This window comes from Chamaea fasciata, unplaced genomic scaffold (genome assembly GCF_029207755.1).
Source record: "Chamaea fasciata isolate MVZ Bird 193981 ecotype frontalis unplaced genomic scaffold, bChaFas1.0.hap1 SCAF_4, whole genome shotgun sequence".
Taxonomy (NCBI): Eukaryota; Metazoa; Chordata; class Aves; order Passeriformes; family Sylviidae; genus Chamaea; species Chamaea fasciata.
The window spans coordinates 37933973-37954167 of NW_027094089.1; the positions used below are offsets into that span (position 1 = coordinate 37933973).

Sequence of the window (20195 nt, forward strand, 5' to 3'; positions counted from 1 at the left end):
GCACAGAGTGACATAAGTCATACAGCCACTGGTGTTCTACCACAGACAATGTCATTCAGCCAGGCATATCACAGCTTAATCACGACTTGCAAGGTAGACCTCTACTCTTTTTCCTCTCTGAACTTGTATTAAACAGGGGAACTTGGTAGTTTTGAACCGGAATAATTATTATGATTTGGAATATAGAAAGCAGTGTCACAAAGTCAGAAAACAAATGCTTTCCCAGGATGTGGAGTCTCTGGGGTCTTTCCTTCAGTAGTGAATAGGTAACAAGTAACAACCAAATTATTGAAATGAAAGGAAAAAATTAGATAGAATACAACATTTCTAAGAAAATATTAACAACAAAACTACGTAAGCTTCAATGTTGTAATATCCAAGTGTTGTGTAATTCACTACTTGGAATAATAGTACAGTCCTATAAATAGTTACTGTTCTTGCATTGCATATCATTATTTAGGTGAAATGTGAAGGAGTTGTGACTCAGGATGGGGAAAAATGACAGAATGAAAATAGCAGAAAACTACAATAAACAGGAAGATGGCATATGAGGGAAATAAAATACTTTCTGCATTAGGCTAAAAGCATTCCTAGGCTGAAAATAAATAGGAAAATCAGTATGATTCATGAAATCCAAGGGTGAAAGAGGGAAACAAAAAGAGAAAAGGGAGGCTAAAGTATGTCTTAAATGAATAAATGGTGTGTAAAACAAAACAGTGATTTGGAAAAGATGAAAGTTTTCATTCTGCCATTTCGTCTTTAAAGCCTGTCTACAGAGATTGCAGGCTGTCCTTTATGGATGCAGAAAGAAAATGCATGATACCATTTTCACAAGAAGATATAATAATTAACTTCTTGAATAAATGTTTTTAAAAAAAATTTGGTATACAATGGTACCTAAATGAGAATGCTTTTAAAACACTCTCATCTGTGAGAAAGACCTTTGCTTTACCTGAAACCAGAGAAATCCACTGATCTCTGTTTTGCATCTCCAGTTAGACAAATTTGTGCAATTTTCAGGGGAATTATCTAGAGACAAATTGTTTGTGGTTAATGGAGAAATTAGTGGTAGGAAGATTGCTAGAGTAGACTTCAGTGTCTAAATCTGAAAAAAAAAATATTCTACACAAGAATAGGACTGAAAAGTTATATTCCAAGTAGAAATGAACAAACCCTCTTTAGACATTCTGTTTTCTGCATGGGACATGAGAATCAAAGACATTCTCTAAAGCAAGAAAACACTGTAACCCAAAATGTTAAAATCTGAAAATGCTACTCAAAAAACTTTAAAACATACTGTTCTATGTTTAGATGTCTTCAGCCAGACAGCTAAGGCAGAAAAGCTGATGAATGCATCTAAAAGTACACAAGTGAGCAGGAAACCTTCAATATCACAGTAGTTTTAGCAATGGGAATGGGTGCCCTTCCTTCACAAGACAAGGTGAATGGCTGAAACTTGTTTCAGTTCACACAGCTCTTTACACCTCACTGAGAAATTACTATTGTGACAAAAGAATTCTCTGTCATCCAGAAATAACTTGAACTTATCTAAATTTCAGAAACTCTTGCTCAAAACATATGCCCAAACACAAAAATCATCAATAATAATTACGGCATGCACTTTAATTCAGAAAGCATGTGAAATACAATTAATGCATGTCTTGTCTCATCCATCAGTTAAAGGTCCTCCTTTGACAGATGATTTAGATGGTGCCTGACACATGAAATAACTGTGAGCAGTGAATTCACCAAGCATTTATGTAGTCTCAATGAAAGCAATAAGATAATTTCATTCTATATCTGTGGTGTGGATCCACTGTGCATTAATCAGAAGCCTAGCATATAAAAGCAGGACCACTATTCATAAAAGGCAAGACTGGATGAAAAAAAAAGTTTGTTATATCTTATAAAATGATTTGCCTGTGCGAGATATATGTTTTTTTAGAATAATCAGAACAGAAAAGTAGGTTCCAATCAAAATAGAAAAGTCTAGTCTATTGAACAATTTGTTTTGGCCTTAGATATTCCAAAGGGCACTGTGTCAAAAACTTTGTCCTTAAATTTGTGGTGCTGTCTTGAAGAAAAAACGACAAGTTTTTGCCTAACTCTCTCTGGGGAGAATTTTTTTCTGGATTGATCATTTTTTTCCTCCTTCACATTTCTTGAAAAACACATGAAGGACTTTTTATCACCATAGTCTTCCCTTATCTCTGCGAGCTACAAAACAGACATTAATTATAGTACTCCTAATGTACTCTGAACATGTTAAAATGTATCTTAAGGTGGTTTGGTTTTTAATTAATATTTTCTAGCTCTGGCAATTATTCTCATCAACCTTCTAGGGCTTGGTTTGTTTTCAGAGCTAACAAGTCTGTCTTTACCTTCAGAACTGCCTTCAAGTACGAGAAGAGGTTCCCTTAGAATCTGGATACCAGCCTGCTGAGAGAAAGCAATTTTACAGGTAAGATTTTACAGGCCTTAAGCTCTGTTCCCCAGTAAGGAATTCATAGTGTCTGCCTAGGCAGATTGTTTCAGCAGCATGTGCTTCATCGAGGTCTCAGCTCACTTAAAAGGCTGTTGCTTTTGGTCATAAAAATAAGTAGTGTCATTTTCTCTTTGCAATGAATTCTTTCATCCAATCATATTCCCGTATGCAAATATACCATGGCTGGTTCAGATAAAAAAGCACAAATAAAGCCAAGAGCTCAGTCAGGGCAAAAATCACTCTATTCCCTTTATACCTTATTTCACCTGTGTTTCAGGAACGTCCTCAAACTTCTCAACTGAAAACATGAAGAAGCAAGGTTCAGATGGCAATCCTGCTCCAGCAATGCCAGCACTGCCAGAACCATTAAAAGATCTGAAAATTAAGTACACCAAGGTTAGTAGCACTTGCTTTTCCTAATCTTTCTTATGCATTCACTTCAGACAGTAGGATGTGTTCATTTTAACCTTATATGAACTATGTAAGCCACTGTAGATCAGTGCTTAAAATGTTTATTCTGTCTGAATTCTGATTTTACACATATTAGCAAGTGATGTTCAGTGATCCTTTTAACCTAATTTAAAGCACCTATATGTGCATGCATGATAGAATTGTTCCATATTTCATTTGGTGTGGGTGTTGGTTTTCCCCTGAAACAAATTTTCATCAATGGTAAGTTTACCATAAAGTATAAATGGAGCAAAGAATGAAATATTTCTACTATATTTTTTCCAGAACAGTGAATTAAAACAGCAAGTTAAAATGTTAGCATATTGCATTGTGTTATAAGCAGATTCAAATAATTATACCAGATAAGCTTACACGGAAAGGGGAGTGTGAAAACAAAACTAAAATAAAATAAATTCTCGTCACATATTATGGTTACATTAGAGAAAATTAATCTGGTTTTGAATTTGCTTTTCAGGTAAACAAATATCTCATAAACCAAATCTAGTCTACCAATCTAACTATGCAATATTACCATAAACTTCTTGAAACAGAAAATTCTTTCCATATAGAGTTAAAAATATACAGATAAAGAAGGTCTGAATCCAGACTTATGTTTCCAGCTTTAAAAGACTCTGCTTGTTGTATGTTGTAATATTGTATTGTAACACAGAGATATCTGCTAGAACTTTTTTCAAAGTGTTGGCAGAAACTTTGCCCTCTGAAACATTCAGGTTTGAATTGATCAGAAAGGACTTCTTAACTCCGGAGATTCTTGGTTACTATTCTTTTATTTTTCTTGATACCATTGCAAGGGAAATAATTTTATTTTCTAGAACCACTGTTAAGATTCTTTTCCTAAAGCAAGTATTCACCTAAATTACTTCTTTTAAATTCCATGCTATCCTTTTTGCTAATGGAAAAAACTTAACCATGTCTTTTTTGAGTAAATCTTGTAGGATCTTACTTTGTAAATATTTAACAGGAAATATATATAGTTATGCCATGTGATAGCCTGCTACTGCTCTTCCTGTCTCAAAAAAAAAAAAATCACTTTTTGATTTTTTAGTTTTCTAAAGGAAAACAACTAATATGAGAAAAACACCAACTGATGTAACTGAATATGCAAATTCCTGTAAATATTTCCATCCTCTAAAATATTTCATTATTAAAAATCTATTTTGTTAGTACAAGAAGCAACCACAAGCTAACACTGTTGAAAAGTCTAGTTTGTATTGCGCAATCAAGGAGAGTGTCACATAATAAATGTTTCTTTTGCCTTGACAATAGGTACCATTTCCTTAAAAGTTGCATATAAACTCTGTGTAGAAATGCAATGCACTTGTTTACAAAACCTAGCACATGTCTGTGGATATTTGATATTTGCAATGCTTTCCTCCCATCTTCAAATATCACACAGGATTTTCTGAGAGACCCAGCAGTGTACTGAGAGATAGGCAGTTGGGAAAATAAAGTTGTCACCCCATACACAACACTCATCCCACAATTTAATGTCTTTGCACTCTTGTGCTCTTACCCAACCCATTCTTCTCCTGTCTCATACAAGTTAGAACATGGGATGTGGGTGACTAGTAACACTGGAAGGATCAAAGTGAGGGACACACTAATTACTGCTGATGTATTAACCTTTCTGTCTAAATCAGCCAGAATCAGATCCTTCATCTTCATAACCTCCAATTTCTCTTTTTCTAACATTACATAATACCAACAGTCATCAGAGAAGAATCTGAAGAGAGATCTGCCAGAGATGTTCCAAGGACTCCGTTTACCTAACAGTCTTCCTATTTTATTTTCTATGATTGGGATCATTTGTGGCTTTTCATAGAGTTCACTTAACTAAATCTGTAGATGGGCATAACTATATTTCAGAGTAAGCCTTTTATATATGGTATAAAACTTAACACTCTTCATGATATTTGACTTTCAGACATCAAATCAAATGTATTTTAAACACTGAAATTGGCTTGTATTTTGAACCATAAAGTAATCTTGAATTGGTTTCATATATGAACCTCCTTTAAAGATTTCCATTAACCCACTGAGTTTTGGTAGATAGCTAAAAATGTCTTAGTAAATATTTTACTTAGTCAACACTAAGGAATTAGACAATGATTGCTTGACAAATGCTTTCTGTCATGGTGCTTTCACATACACTAAACCCTATAACACTCCTTTAATCAGGGAAACTCAGATTAGTTAATCATTAGGTTGTCAAATTACCTGAGGGGGAGAAAAGGGCTGAACATTCTTTTGCTAAGCTACACATAGAATATCAGGAAGTGTGGAAGGGTAAAATACTCTGAGTTAAAGAAAAATTGTAGCCGAACATTAAAATGCTGCAGCCACTAGCTTCAAAAACAAAGGTGAGGCATAAAAGCTCAAAAATTTATTTGGAATATCTGGGGAAAGGTAGTGAGTTAGAAAGGTACTATAGAAACTTATTCTTTCTAAGATCAGCTCACTCTGTGGACACAGAGCCACTAAATGGAAAATCAAAAAAAATACATAATATTTAATGGAAAGAGTATGTTCTGTAATTATTAGTCCATTACAGCAGTAAAATGTAATTCCTGCATCAATATTAGCATATTGAAAGGGAGGGAAAAGAAGTTACATGAAATATTAGCCAAATATAAGCTTCTTGTAAGGAAAAACCTGAGGGGAGAAAAGAAAGAGATTTCACAGCAGCGTCTATATTGACATATTTGTTTAAAGCTTAAATTTTTCATTCTTTGGTAGTACCTTAATAAATGCCACATATTTTAATTTTATTGCTCAAAGAATACAGTGAGATTCCATGACATATTTTGAGACTAGTAAATTTTAACTTGAAATGAGCCTCCTCTTGGACCACGAAACTTTTAGTCTTAGATGTATCTGTAAAATTTACTGCCAAGTAAATTTTTAGTGAGTTATTGTACTCAAGAATACCTGAATGGCTGTCACAATCTATGTAAGCAGGAGTGAACAGGTACAACACTTATTCAACACTGTGCACCATCTCACAGGAGTGATGCTGAACTGCCTCCAGCACATGTCCAGCCTCAGCCCTGGTGTCTCCTCATTGCTCCTGGCCTGTAAAATTAGGCTGGGTATGTAATCCCCCATAGTCCACATGGCAAAGCCTGAGAGTAGTCAGACGAGCAAGGGTTCAAATCTGGTGATCACTTTTATAGCTGTAAGAAACTGGGCTTATTTGAAAAGTATTGTCAAGAAAAAAATTGTTATAGACAGGGGCAGATTTAAGGTGGGAATAGGCTTTGCTTTTTCTTATACTGAAAGTCTGGAAGAGTTTCTGATATCTAAACAGAAGATAGCTTAGACCTTTATTTCCATGTTTTAAAAGCTACCTTTAATAGCTAAGTTAGGGAAGGCCCACATTTTACTTAGTTCCATTACCTTTCTTGACTCTATCACTGTATAAATTATAATGTAAATAAGTATTAGTGAAATATATAAAAATTCCTCCCTAACAAACAGTGAGTTTTTAGAAAGAGACTGAATATGGGATCAGTGCAACAGCAGAATTTTTTTTTAAGCTCTATTTTTAAGTTTTTTTGCAGAGGCACTGGAGCCTGAAAGCCTGTACAGCCTGCACAATATTGAGCCCGCAAAAAAGGCAGTCCGTATTCTAAGGAAAATTAAGCAAAAAGTTACATTTCAGAAGATGATGAAACCTAATATAAAGACCCTAAAATTTCTTTCAGCAGAGCTGTGGTGTTGTTTGTCTGAGGCAAAGCTGTGCAGAGTAAAATGCCTTCTTCCCTCATGCAGCACAGATACGAATATGGCACTTCCCATCTAGCAGATACTTCAAAATGAATTCACAGTTCTTTCTAAATACTCCAGGACTGAAGAAAATAAACCACGGGGATGGCAGAAAAAAAGGCAAAGTTCAGGTCTTGTGTCTCCATTCTCTGCTTAAGTCATCTGAGTGACAAAATCAACTGTGTAAACAAGGACAGAAATACTGTAGTCTTGAAGGTAACTTCAACATCAAATAGATTGTATTAGATCATTTGAACTGAAGTCAATCATTTCAGAAATTCATGATTTTATTGCCCTATGACATTGAGGAATAAAGACATCTGGGTCCTTTTGACTGATGTTGCCTGTGCTTTTTTTAAAATACCAAGCTCTAACAGTGTACAGTCTCATCTACTGGGAATCTGTATTTCCAGTTCTACTCAAAGAAATCTGAACAGTCATTAACTCTTTGGGTTGTGGAAATAATAATAATAAAAATCTTCTCTTCTAAAATTCCAGTGAAATAACAGTTACAAAACATCTGTACCAATATTTCTAAATCTTCGCAAGAATTTGTAGCCCTAAACCTCCTGGGCCATAGTCAGTCACTACAGAAAACTCACTGCACAGCACCTGCCACAGAGGGGTAGGTCCTTTGCATTTATATCTGAAGAGCTGTCAGTGGAGTTCTGGCTCACTGACAAAATATTATTGTATTTTACTATTTTACTATTAAATCTTATAATTGTGACCTATTGTAAGACGATCCCAAATGTTGTTTTCCTCAGCAGGTCAGGGTTGTTGCTGGAGGCTGCTGTTAGCTGGTACTTCAGTGTTGCCTGGATTTAGAGATCCACATCCTGTTTGTAGCAAACACTTCACAGCATTTTATGGGCATGGCTGCATGCACTTTAATGAGTACAGCTGCACAAGATGTGTTAATACAGCTTACATGAGAGTTTTGACTTTTTCCTTTCCCGTCTTGCTTACCCCCATTTCGCAAGGCTCCTATCTAGCTTATGAAAGACATCTGTGTAGTTTGATTTATACAACTCTGATACAATATTGTATATACATAAAATATAATGAAGTTATGTTTTAAACAGAAATGGTATTAGAAACATTAATAAGAAATGTATTCTTAACTAATTTTATGGGTGATATTGATTGGTGCAATAAATGTAGTACTTAAACAAGCACTTTAAATATTTCCAAAAATGGTATGTTTTTCTATTATTCCTTTCACAGACAGATATGAATTTGGCATACTGTAACATCATAGCAGTGTTATGTTAATATTTACCTTTTACTTTGTCTCTTCTCTTGGCAATGTCTTTTTTAATATTAACCATTTCACTGCTGTCTTTGTCCTTTCACCACAATTGCAATTTTGTGTGGATATTCTTATAACTTGCTTCATCACCTATCAGAAATTTCTATGGACTTAAATATTTTTTTCAGTTTGCTGGTCAGTTCTGATGGTCAGAGATGGCAATGACACTGTGTAAGTTGCCCACATAAAGACAAATAGAAACATGCAGAACTGTATTAATATATGACAGGATATATTAATATATTAACATATTTTTGCCATATCCATTTAGATATTAACTTTATCAATCTTGATGATTCTTAATAAACTATTCACCAATTATTGAAAATTTCTCAACCAGTTTTAATACTATGCAGAAAAATTATTCCCTGAAATCTGTCACATTTTAATAACATATGTGGTTGTGGTGGAAGGATTTATTCCTCAAGTTTCTGTGTCAAAAAGCATTTATCCTGACGTACTGGTGTCTTGATATTGTCTTGCCCTCAGCCAGCCATCATCTACTTTGCCTACACCAAAGTATTTTCTAGTTTTCTCTTTCAATGTTCTTGTTACTCTAAGCAGCAGCACTAGGTTTGTTGTCCTAATGGAGAGTGCTAGCTGGCCTCACTGCTAGATTCCAGTGACTAACTGTGGGGCAAGATGCCTTGACTCTAGAGAGAAGCACAATTTGAACTCAAAAATACCTGTTACAGTGAGTCAGAGCCTGACATGTCCTGACAGATGAGAAAAAATGAGATCTCACAGTGCAATGGCACTGGAAGACAGAGAGAAGGGAGGGCACCAGCCCAGCAGCATCAAGGTGGGCTCAAGGTACTGGGAGGATATCTTAGCATGGCACACCCATTTTAGCACTGACTTGAACTCAGAGATCACAGAGGTTCAGGCAGAGAAGGACAGGTTAGCTTTGTAGTTAACTTTCGACTGTGTATGTTATCATGTCCGCTTCAAGAAGCAACATACAAAACCCTTATTAGCAACTTTTCCTCCTCTCTTCTACAGCTGTGCATTTATCAGGACTTTTCAATGAGCATTTCCTTCCTGTTTCAAGGATAACCTACAGGTAGAAAATAAATTGAATCACTTTGACCATTTTACCAAGTGCCCAAGAGATGGCAGGCTCTAGAGTAGTACAGGTCTTGTACACCCACTGGTAAGTCCCAGGCTCTGTTTTGCATTTGTGAGCAGAGATAAGTAACCCAAATTTCACTCTGAGGTACTTATGCATGTCCTAAGCACACAGAACCATGTGGGTGCAATTCTGTGCAATGTGCTCTAATATAAACCTACCTGAGCAGAGAGATTGGACCATTTGACTCCACTGTAGTCCCTTCCAGCCTTATCCATTCTGTGATTCTTTAACTCGTTCAATTAACTATGATAGGGTTTTTTCAGTCACAGCTTCAATTTAAAAAAAAAAAAAAAAAAAAAAAAAACAAAAAAAAAAACAAAACAAAAAAAAAAAAAAAAAAAAACAACACCTGCTATTGGTTTTATTTGTTTTGGGGGTTTTGGTTTGGTTTTGGTTGGGATTTTTTTTTTTTTCAGGAGAGAGTGAAGATAAATAAAAACAAAGCTGAATACAGCAGTGGTCTCCAAGATATTCTTAATTCCATATACTGTACTTACTAAATCCAAGGACTGGATTTACTTCTGTCAGGCTGTGTAACAGAAAGGCTCTTCATTGTTACCAACCCTGTGAGCATGGGAAACTCAGGTAGTTTTCTATAGGTCATTCAGGGCTGTGCCTCACTTGTACTTCACAGAGAGGAAGGACCCCTTTACAGCAGCTTATTTTTATGACAAGAAAAAAAACAACAAAAACATGCAATGTGGACAAAGATTGCCTCTCCAAAGGAAATCAATTTTTAAAAAATTATCTTGGTTAAGTGTGTATGTGATTACTCATCTCTTCAGAATAATGTAGTAACAGCTATCCAGTTTTAGTTCAGACATCTGTCAGTCTGGCAGCTCTCAGCTATGAAAGGTAGGTTTATTCATTAAAACTTATAACAGACAACAGCTATATATGTGTTACTAGTATTGTTGTACTATTTCTTCCCCTGCAGATATTTATAAACAATGAATGGCATGATTCAGTCAGTGGTAAAAAATTTGCAGTCTTTAACCCTGCAAATGAAGAGAAAATCTGTGAGGTTGAAGAGGGCGACAAGGTAAGGTTTTCTTTATTGCCCTTAGCTGTAACTTTACTTTCAGTGTATCTTAAAAGCAGGAAGGCAAGCAGACATTTGTGTGATGTAAAACATCACCTCAGATGTACTTGCTTCATCCTGTACACCTTCTTTCACAAACCCTTTTTTAATAAGCCATAATATCTTTTTTTTGGTAAAGAGACCCTGATAATGATTTACCTTAGGCTCATATGAGAAACATTCTGAAGAAACTTTTTTTTCTGATATGTTTTACTAATATTATTGATTCTTTTTCTTATCTGTGATCATTGACATCTAAAAATTTAGTTGGGATTTTATTTTTTCTGTTATGTTTTCTTTATTACAACGTAATATAATCTTGTTCATTACACATTTATATAAGGCTTTTCCTCACAGAAAATATAAAAAGGACAAATACTTATCATTTCCCACAAATTTTGTGAAGATGATCATTAGCATGTGTATTTTAGCTATATGTATTCTCAATACTGCCTCCTTCAAATATTTGGTTTAGTGAAAAATGTATTGGAACATAGTCCTAAAAATTACTTTGAAGCTGAAGGTAGTCCAACAGTTACTAATTCCTCCCAAACTGATCTCCTTAAAGCATGTTGAATCAATTAAGCAGATAACTAAAAAATCATTGAAGACTGCAAAGAAACCTTTTTTATATATATTTATGAGATTCTATTGTGGAAAGTTTGAGAGAGATGCCATGTAATCAAAGATATAATGAAAACCTAAGCCCTAATCTCTGTATTTTTTGTTATTGTCTTTCTTACGAACAGGATTTGCTAGTTCTACTATATATGTAAGGAAGTTGGTCGTTTTTTGGTGTTTTGGTTTTTTTTTTTAATAGGATAGATAGTGTGCTTAACAGCATTAAAAGTGCTAACCAAAGAAAGGATTGGGGTTTTTTTAAATATGTTCTTAGAAAACAAATACAAAAGTGAAGATTTTATTTTCAGTTCACATGACTCTAACTGGAAATAAAGCTGATTTTATAATTACTGGGTTGGTTCTTGCACATATGTATTTAATTTTCTACATTTCCATTTCAAAGTCAGTCTTGCATCCAAAAGTGAAATTTTTTTCACATTTCTCACAAAATGACATATTCATTTTAATCAAGAAATGTGCATCTCTAGAATGTTGTGTATAACAAGCATTTTTTTAAGCATAGCATCAAAATGTTAAACACCTTTTTATCCGGTAGAACTAATGTAAAACTTATAAGTTTGTCTGTGTTATAGGTTCACCAAAAAAAAAAAATTGCCAATATAAAAAGCTTTTCCAGAGTATAGAAATTCACACTGAAATAAAATTCTCTTTTGAGAAATACAATCAGAATCATCTTTGAATTAAATCTTTTTTACTCTGGTCTGTAATCTCATCATGATTTCCTAATAATCTTTGTCTCTAATGTTGTCTAGTCCTTGAGCAGTAGTGACCACAAATTACTAAGAAGGTCAAAATGAAGACACATTTTAAACATTTTCTTAGAAAAAAAACATGGCTGAGAAAGTCTGAATTTTAATTATTTCACCTGGAGTGAAATAATTTTTTAAAATTTAAAAATTTGAAGTTTTTCAAAGGTTTTACTTTTCTTTAATACCAGCTATCTATAAATAGTGCCGAGACACCGATAATTTATTATCTCTGAATTAAATTACTCATAACTGGCTACTGTTCAGTTACCATTCAAGATTTTTGTAGATTTCTTTCCTTACAAGCTCTCTAACAACTCATTAAATACAGAGATAATACTATTCAACATGCAGGTTTGCTTTCTCTTCAATAATTTTGCAAACTAATAGGTAATGACAACTGCTATTAACTAAATTGGCTAGTGAATTGTGCAGATCTAGTAAATTACACAGTCATTATGAACCTAATATGCAAGAGACTAGACTTCAGATAATGAGCCAAGAGATTTTAGGAATTTAATTTGTGTATCCAATAGGGTTAACACAGGGCTGTCTGCTGCCTTGCAGTGGTATTTTAAAAAACAAGAGGAGATTACAAAGAACAGACATACATGTGGGTGAGAACTGTTTTCTTCCAGTTTGATGGCTCATTCATACTACATTCTTCAACCTAAAGGCCCTTAGTAATAATAAAGCAGCTCACCAAATGGTCAGCATATGTAAACTAAAGGTATTTCTGTGAAAAAATCTCAGCTGGCTCAGAAAGGAGTCTTTATACTCAGTGTAGATTTATGTAGTGAAATTAAATTTCATACAATTGAAGAACAATTTTTTTATTACTTTTCATTCACAGCCCTATATTACTCTTATATTGTTTTTCTTGGTTTTAATTATTTCTCCACTTCCAGCAGAAGGAACACCAGACAATGTAACTTTAATTTACATCATTGTATTCATATGACATCTTTCCCTTCTCCTTTTCCAGTTAAGCCCAAGCCACAACCCTTGATTCCTATTGCAAAGACAGAAAATTTATGATTGGGATCACAGATAGTGACGAGGTGTTTGACAACATACTGATTGATTCTGAAAAAAAGAAATTCTTTCATTCTTTCATTCTTTCATTCCAGCTACCTGGTGTACATGACTGGTCCGTATTATTCTTTAGGAATGGCAATGCTACTCATACAGCTCCTTCCTATCTTTTTCCAAATTTCCTGGAAAAAGTTTTGGAAGTTCTGTGATGTTCTGCCTCACAGGTCTGTGCTGGGCTTTCCTAGCCACTAACACAACCCTCTAACAGCTTCTTAAAATTGGTTGATAGCTACCAACACCAGTTAAAGATTCAAGATCTGGTTCATGTTTAAAACAATTGACTACAGTGTTGACTTTGTTGAATTCACTGGCTTATTCAACCTTGATAATGATTTCCTTGGAGGAGATATTAGCACACAGCAAAACAAAAATGTTTGAAAGATATGCTTCCAACATTACATGAAAATTTCTCTGGGAAATGTGGCATATGTAGAAAATCTTTTTTCTTCTTTTTTTCTCAAAATTTTTCGTTTCTGAAGAAAATCTAGAATAAACCTTTTTCACATCACTGTTTTAGTTGGTAAATTTTACAAGAATTTTGAAATACTGAAGAATTCAAGTAATAAAAGCCTTTTTTCAAGAAATAGTCATAGTTTTTTCTTAAACCATGGAACACCCTTTGCACAGGATAATTTCATTGTGAGTTATTCTATAGAGAACACCAAATTATAAACAACAAAATATGCGATAAAAAACATTAATTGAATAACAAATTATCTGGTATATGCAAAGACAGTGTTTAGACTTCAAAATTCTTAAGATTAGTGTTTTAAACCTGGCTTGTTTTTAATTTTTAAAGTAATTTTAAACATAAATATTTCTTAAAACTTTCAAAAATAGACATATTGATTTGTCTTTTTTAATAATAAATTTGTATTTTATGAGACATCCTAAAGAACGGGCTTTTCTAACCTGGTCAGATAGTAAGATAGTAAGACAGTTTCAGATGATGAGTAATTAAGCATTTACCTTGTAGACTTAAGAATCTCTTTGTAAATAAAAGAATTAAATTATATCATCAATGTAAGTTCTTGGTGCATAGGAAAGGGCTTAAAAATCTAAATTTTAAAAATAGCATTCCTTTATATATTTTTAATTTGGAAACTTTGAGAACTCCTCTGTTTCTCATAGAATTTTACCTTGCTGAAATAGCAACAGAAGCGCTTGAAAGAAAATAACTCACGTATTTAACATTACTGATACTAATTTTGGTTAGATTGGGGTTGTTCCTCTTTATTCAAACTTTATGTTAAGCTTTTGCTAAACTTTGCGCATTCAACAGCAAGAAAGGCTTTTGACAGAACCAATTGTTGATGATGTCAGTGTTTTTGTTTTCCCCACAGGCGGACATAGACAAGGCAGTGAAAGCAGCTAGAAAGGCTTTTGAGCTCGGCTCAACCTGGCGTACCATGGATGCCTCAGAGCGAGGAAGGCTCTTGAATAAACTAGCTGACTTAGTCGAAAGAGATCGCCTGATTTTAGCTGTGAGTAGGATATCTGAACAGAAAGACAAGGAAAAAAGTCCTGATTTTTAAAGCAAGATACAAGTCTGACATGCCTACTCTTTGGAAAGCTAGGCTGTCTCGATACTTGATTTTCCTCTCTGTAGCAAATGGACAGAGCTAAGCTGGCTTGCACTCCGGTCTGTTGACACTCTATATCCACAAAGTATTTGAGTATTTGATTAACTTTAAAATGATACCTAAACTACCTACAATCACAGTAGTTTGAATCATTGATTCTTAAGGGCACACTAACATTGATCACATGGCTAATGCTTGTCTAAACCAAAGTCTGAATCAAGGCCCAAACTCAAATCAAAGCCTGAATCAAGGCCTAAATTCAAAGCCTGGCTCCATGTTTATAGATTATACAAGTGAGAACTGGAACTTTGAATTTCATTACTCTGTATTTTCTTATCACTGGTCCTTCATTAACTCCAGCTTGCAACTAGTTATGAATGATAAAGCTTAACCAGAACCAAAGGCAGCAATGGATTATTTGAAAAAGAACAATAACATGAGCTCTAGAGATTTATGTCCTCTCTTTACAAACCATTGTGTTTTGGCTGTTTTACCACACTCAGCAGAAGGCATGTAAGTTGTAATGCTCTCACCTACAGATTGTGCACTAAGGCAAGAAATGACATGTAAAATAGAAATATACCACCAATTTGATAAAGGCTACTATCCTCTTTTGTTTTAAACTCCACATATGATACTGTTATTAAGGTGATTTCTCTGCTATTTCCAGCACATTCTGGAATTAAAATTTAGGTGGGATAATTGCTATTGCTGAAGATGAATCCTGGATTTCGGCAAGCAGCATAAAAATTTAGAGAAGGAGGAGTATCCAACATTCAGAATCATCACTCAGACAGATCTAGTTACACTTTAAAGTATTTAGCCATTAGCCACAAACATACTATAGATAAGCTCATAAAATTTAAACTCTCAGATATGTAAAATCTGCAAAGCATCTGTTGCCCATTATATGTCCTTATGATTGTAGTAGACTTTCTCAGGAGAAACCTTGTGTGGATGGAACTTCTGTCCTTTAATATGCTAGATCTGAGTTGAGAGAGTTAAAATTTTAAGAGAGCAATATTCTGATTAGGGCAGTATGCCCTCTTGTCCATTAAATAATTGGATGAGCTGGCATTTGGTTCTTTATTGTACAGTTTAAGGCATTAAAAATGCAAAGATTATGAAGATCCAATCTTTTTTTCCACAGGAAAGATGAAATATTGAATTAGTTTTTGTTCACATTTGCCATTTTCATAATATGAAATAATCACTTTTCTCTAGCGCCCCTCTCAAGTCTCTATTTTACTGACTTTATTAATATTTCCTACAACTTAGTCACTTCATTAACTATTTCCCTTTTTGTAAAATGTATGTATGAATAATGTGCTTTCCAGACTTAGATGAAGAGAGATTTTCTCCACTCACAGTTTACCCTACGTGCAAAACTGGTACTATAGAATAACACATACTCCTGCACACTAGGGATCAAAACAGATATCCAAAGCTCGTTGCAAAGTCATTTTCCTGTGTTCATGCATTTGACCAGCATGAAAATTATTCCATTTCAGTGCTTTATTTATTCATAAAATGCTTAAGAGGCTCAGCAGAACTATTGATAGGCAGCTGAAAGAGTCAGTCAAAGCAAGGTACTGAAAGAGCAACTGAGAACTGTGTTGCTTAGGATTCAATCCCTTGTGATGTTGAAAGCTAGAGATTTCATAAGTTTGAGGCCAGGGAAGAATTTTCTCCCATGTCCAAACAGAACAAAAACAGTACCAAAACATATATTGCCTGGAATGGCACAGGCATATCTCATTTAATCAGTTCTTGCTGCTAAGAGCCATCAAGCATTGCTGTCTTCTCTGTTCTGTTCTCTTCCCAAGTATGGTGCCTGAACTGTGTTCAGTTAACTAAAAAAGTGGACTTCACAGGTGAGTTGTTGATGAAAAACTGTTCTTGGAGAATCAGTCTGTTGATCCAACCTGAAGTGCTAAAGAGTGTCAATCTGATTACATCTTGAAATTGTAATTTAGATCTTAAAACTGTAGCTTGGGCTCTTCCTGCTGAATATTGTAACAGGATTGTTCATAAAATTGAAGGTCCTCAATCTCTCTGTTTTGGAAAGCTTGAGAAAAATATTCTTGAAGTGTCAAAAGTATGTTGATTCTCTTTAAGAGCTTCTCATGATCTTTATGTCCCTATAGTAAGGGGCATGGAAATTAATCCAAACCACATTCCTTAGATTTGGCTGAAAAGCAACCCTATTTAGAGACTCTCTTCTGTATAAGCATTTATTTTTCATAATGAATTTTTTTCACTTAAGAGTTCAAGATGGCTCGGATCCTTCCTTTGCACATCAAACACTCAAGGTGCATTTAGGGTATTTTTTTACAAGATTTGAGTATTGCTGATATTTTATGAAATCCATTCATTTTATTTGCATCAGTTATTTGCACTGTCTCCTGCCTGATCTCTTGATCTGTGCTTGCAGAATATTTAACGTAAAGTAGAACTATGTAACTATCTGATGATAATGTATAGGAGAGATGTTTTTGAGTAAACCTTACCATGACAAATGCATTGTGATCATGCTGTCTGCATAGCTCAGTACAAATAAACCATAATGAAAATTTCTCACCTGTAAATTCAGCTTTTTAAAATGTGTTCTTCAGAGGGGAGTTAATCTAAATGTTTGTTCTGAACCTGAAATCCTCAAAGTGAGCCACCAAAAGCTAAATTACAAAGCACAAGCAAAAGGACCGTTACCAGTATTTGATATCAACTTTTTAATTGCTGTTGTTTTCAGACAATGGAAACTATTGATGGTGGGAAGCTCTTTTCCACGGCCTATCTAATGGATTTGGGTGCCTGTATCAAAACTTTACGCTACTGTGCAGGCTGGGCTGATAAAATCCATGGGCGTACTGTTCCAATGGGTGAGTAGTTCTGAGATAACAAAACTACAGAACTGAGGCCAACACAAGCTGTAAATAACTGGCTTTAATCTAAAAGTTGTGTAACACCAAGAATATCTCAAAAGGAAAATATTTTAGAAAGTTTTTAAGATAAGTTATTAACGATTTGTTACAGTTCTCAGTTTAAACATTTAGTGTAAGTCTTCACATTTATTTCTTGTTCTATGCACTACTAACAAGTATTGTTTATGGACAAAAAAAAGTTAACCTGTATGTACATCTAAGAAATTAAGTTGGCTGCTTTTGCATAGCAATGTATAGTTTATACAAGACTACAGTAGGGAGACCTGGGTGTCTACATATTTGAGCAAAGATTAGCACAAAGCAGTAATATTTACTTCAGTGATTGGATAATGCACTAGGAAAAGTACTAAGAGATAGGAATAAGGAAACAGCATTTGCTAAAATTTCATTCCATTCCCTTTCCCATTAAGCAGCTCTATGAAAACCTTGTCTCTCTAGCTACCTTCTCTCAGAAAGACAAAGAAAAGAATTGTAATAAATAAGGAATAAGGAAAAGGCAATAAAGAAGGAATTAAGGAAAAGGTAATAAAGAAGGAATTAAGGAAAACTAGAGTGATAAATACTTTCAACTCTTTTGCCTCTTGTAGACCTCTATACTAGGTTTAATGGAACACATATTTATTTGAATCAAAGGGAATTTTATATTTAATGGATTTGATTTAAGCTAAGATCTAGTATTTTAAAATGTCTGATATGTACCTAGTATTTAAAAGAGAAGTTTTTAAAAGAAAAAAAAAAAAGGTGATAAAAGAAAAAAGAAATGAGAAATGCTTAATGGTGTGCTGTGCATGCCATACTGAGAAGCAGGGTTGTCACTGCAAAAAGAGAGTCAGACTGGAAAAATCAAACCTTGGAGCTATGAAGAAGGTAGACATTGAATCCAGATGTACTTCATGGATTTTGCATAGTTAAGACTCTGAAAATATCATTTATAATTAAAATTGTATCCAGTACATTTGGTGCCCTACTTTACCATCTTTCTGATTTAACTGTTCCTCACAAATGTTTTGTCTGGATGTGTAATTTATTTCTTTTTCCTGTAGATGGAAACTTCTTTACATTTACAAGACATGAGCCTATTGGGGTGTGTGGCCAAATTATTCCTGTAAGTTGGAACCATTTATGTAAACACAAATGTTCCTTGTTACAAATGGAAATGCTTTTGAAATCTTGCCTATGCAAGTGCATTTGTGAAACACTAGTAATCAGAAATTTTCAGGTCCTGAAAGATAAAGACTATCCTGAGTGCTGTAATTCTGCTTCATCGGTTTGTGTTGAGTCATTTTGGTCCAACCTTGTCCCTCTCCTCCCTGGAAAGAAAATAAATCTCAAAAGTTTGACTTACAAAATAATTTGAAAGATGAAATTTTTTTGTTGAAGCTGAATGAATTAGAAACAAATATGTAGGAGAATGTATTATTTACAGTCTATAATATTTAAGCCTATAGGCCTATAAACAATAAGCACTTTAAGACCTAAAATATCTGTTCTGCTCCACACAGCATTCAGACAGCTGGATCTTTGTTTATGGCTAAGACTTATTCACCATTATGGTGGTACAAGTTTCAACACAAAGAATGTACCCAACAAAGCTCCTGTTTGGCATATCTAAATTTCCACATTTGAACTTGCTCTTTTTAACTGTAGACTGTAGTTTCAAAAGGCCTACCTGAATGTGAAAATTCAAAACTCTTGAGGAGCTCAAGTTCTAAATTTGTTTGTGAAGTGTGTGTGTGTGTGTGTGTTTATACACACATATATATATATATATATACACACATACATACATACATATAAATATATATATATACATATATATATACACACATACATACATAGATATAAATATATATATATATATATATATATATAGGTGGGTGTCTGTGAAAATAGTTGTATGCACTACACTCTCCTAATCCACCTACCCCCTCACACATGGTAGTTATGACAAGCCTCACCTGGCCTGCATCAGATTCTGAAAAAGTCATCTATGGCTTTGGACCACTACATTGATTTGGAGAACATAGTTTGAATATGTTTGTATCCAGGAGAGCTTGGGAAACTGCTGGTTTAGATCCTCTTTTAGATCAGACACGAGATATTTCAAAAACACTCAGTCAAGCTATCCTAAAGAGCTAGAAACACTAGATGTGGCCATTTAAAATATAATTATCTACTGGAAGTACAAGTTCCAGTTAGTTCAGACATTGACTTCCCTTATAAAATGTTAAGTATTTCTGAGTATGTCTTCATTTTCTCTCCATTGATATATGAAACAACAAACTGGAGGTTTTTATAAACCAAAATTGTGAGGACTATGTGTATGTTGCAAACCACTTTTGATAGCTCACCATTTCCCCTCCCTTTAACTTATGCAGTTCTACTTTAACAATAAATAATGCAGAAAACCCTGTAATCCCTCACTTTATGTCATTTATGCTCCCATTATTTTGGGGTTGGGGTGAATCTGAAAGGAGACAAGGAGAGAAAAAAAGAAGTGTTGCATGTATATTCCTCTTTTCTGACATAATAGGCGTAGAGGTTTGAAAGCAAAACAAATGAGAGGCTCTAAGTCAGAGATACAATTTAATAGGAAGAAAGTAAAATAAAATAGATGCAATAATACAAAAGACCACTGACAGAGTCAGAATACTACCTGAGCCGAGTGATGGAAGTAGTCCAGATGAGGTGGTCTTCCTGAAGCAGTGATCCTGTAGAAAGGTCTGGTAGCTCTGGTCCTCTGAGAATCCAGTGGGTAAGGGCTCCCCGTACTGTCCCAAACCCCAGATTATATCCAGGTGAGAATGCTTGGTTCTTCCCCCTGGGCGGAGCATCTCACAATGGGATGATGGGTCATGCAGGGGGTCCTTGATGGCCCATTAAACAGAGATAGCTCCTGGAGGGAGTTATCTATGGGTCATGGGCAGGGCATCTGATGGGC

At 34.6% G+C, this 20195-nt stretch overlaps 1 protein-coding gene across 3 annotated transcripts in view; it reads left to right on the plus strand.

The window, feature by feature from the left end:
• Positions 1–2376: 2376 nt before the first annotated feature.
• The window catches only part of ALDH1A1 (aldehyde dehydrogenase 1 family member A1), a 31319-nt gene continuing 13500 nt past the window's right edge, over positions 2377–20195 (plus strand). Inside the window, exons 1-6 of one of the 3 annotated variants that reach the window (XM_066181314.1) lie at positions 2377–2461; positions 2763–2881; positions 10103–10207; positions 14073–14213; positions 17062–17191; positions 18298–18359. In XM_066181314.1, coding sequence (XP_066037411.1) covers positions 2792–2881; positions 10103–10207; positions 14073–14213; positions 17062–17191; positions 18298–18359 — 528 coding nt within the window. In that variant the 5' untranslated portion in view covers positions 2377–2461; positions 2763–2791. Of the gene's footprint in view, positions 2462–2721; positions 2882–10102; positions 10208–14072; positions 14214–17061; positions 17192–18297; positions 18360–20195 lie in introns of those variants that run through there. The other 2 variants (XM_066181313.1, XM_066181315.1) reach the window with 2 other exon arrangements.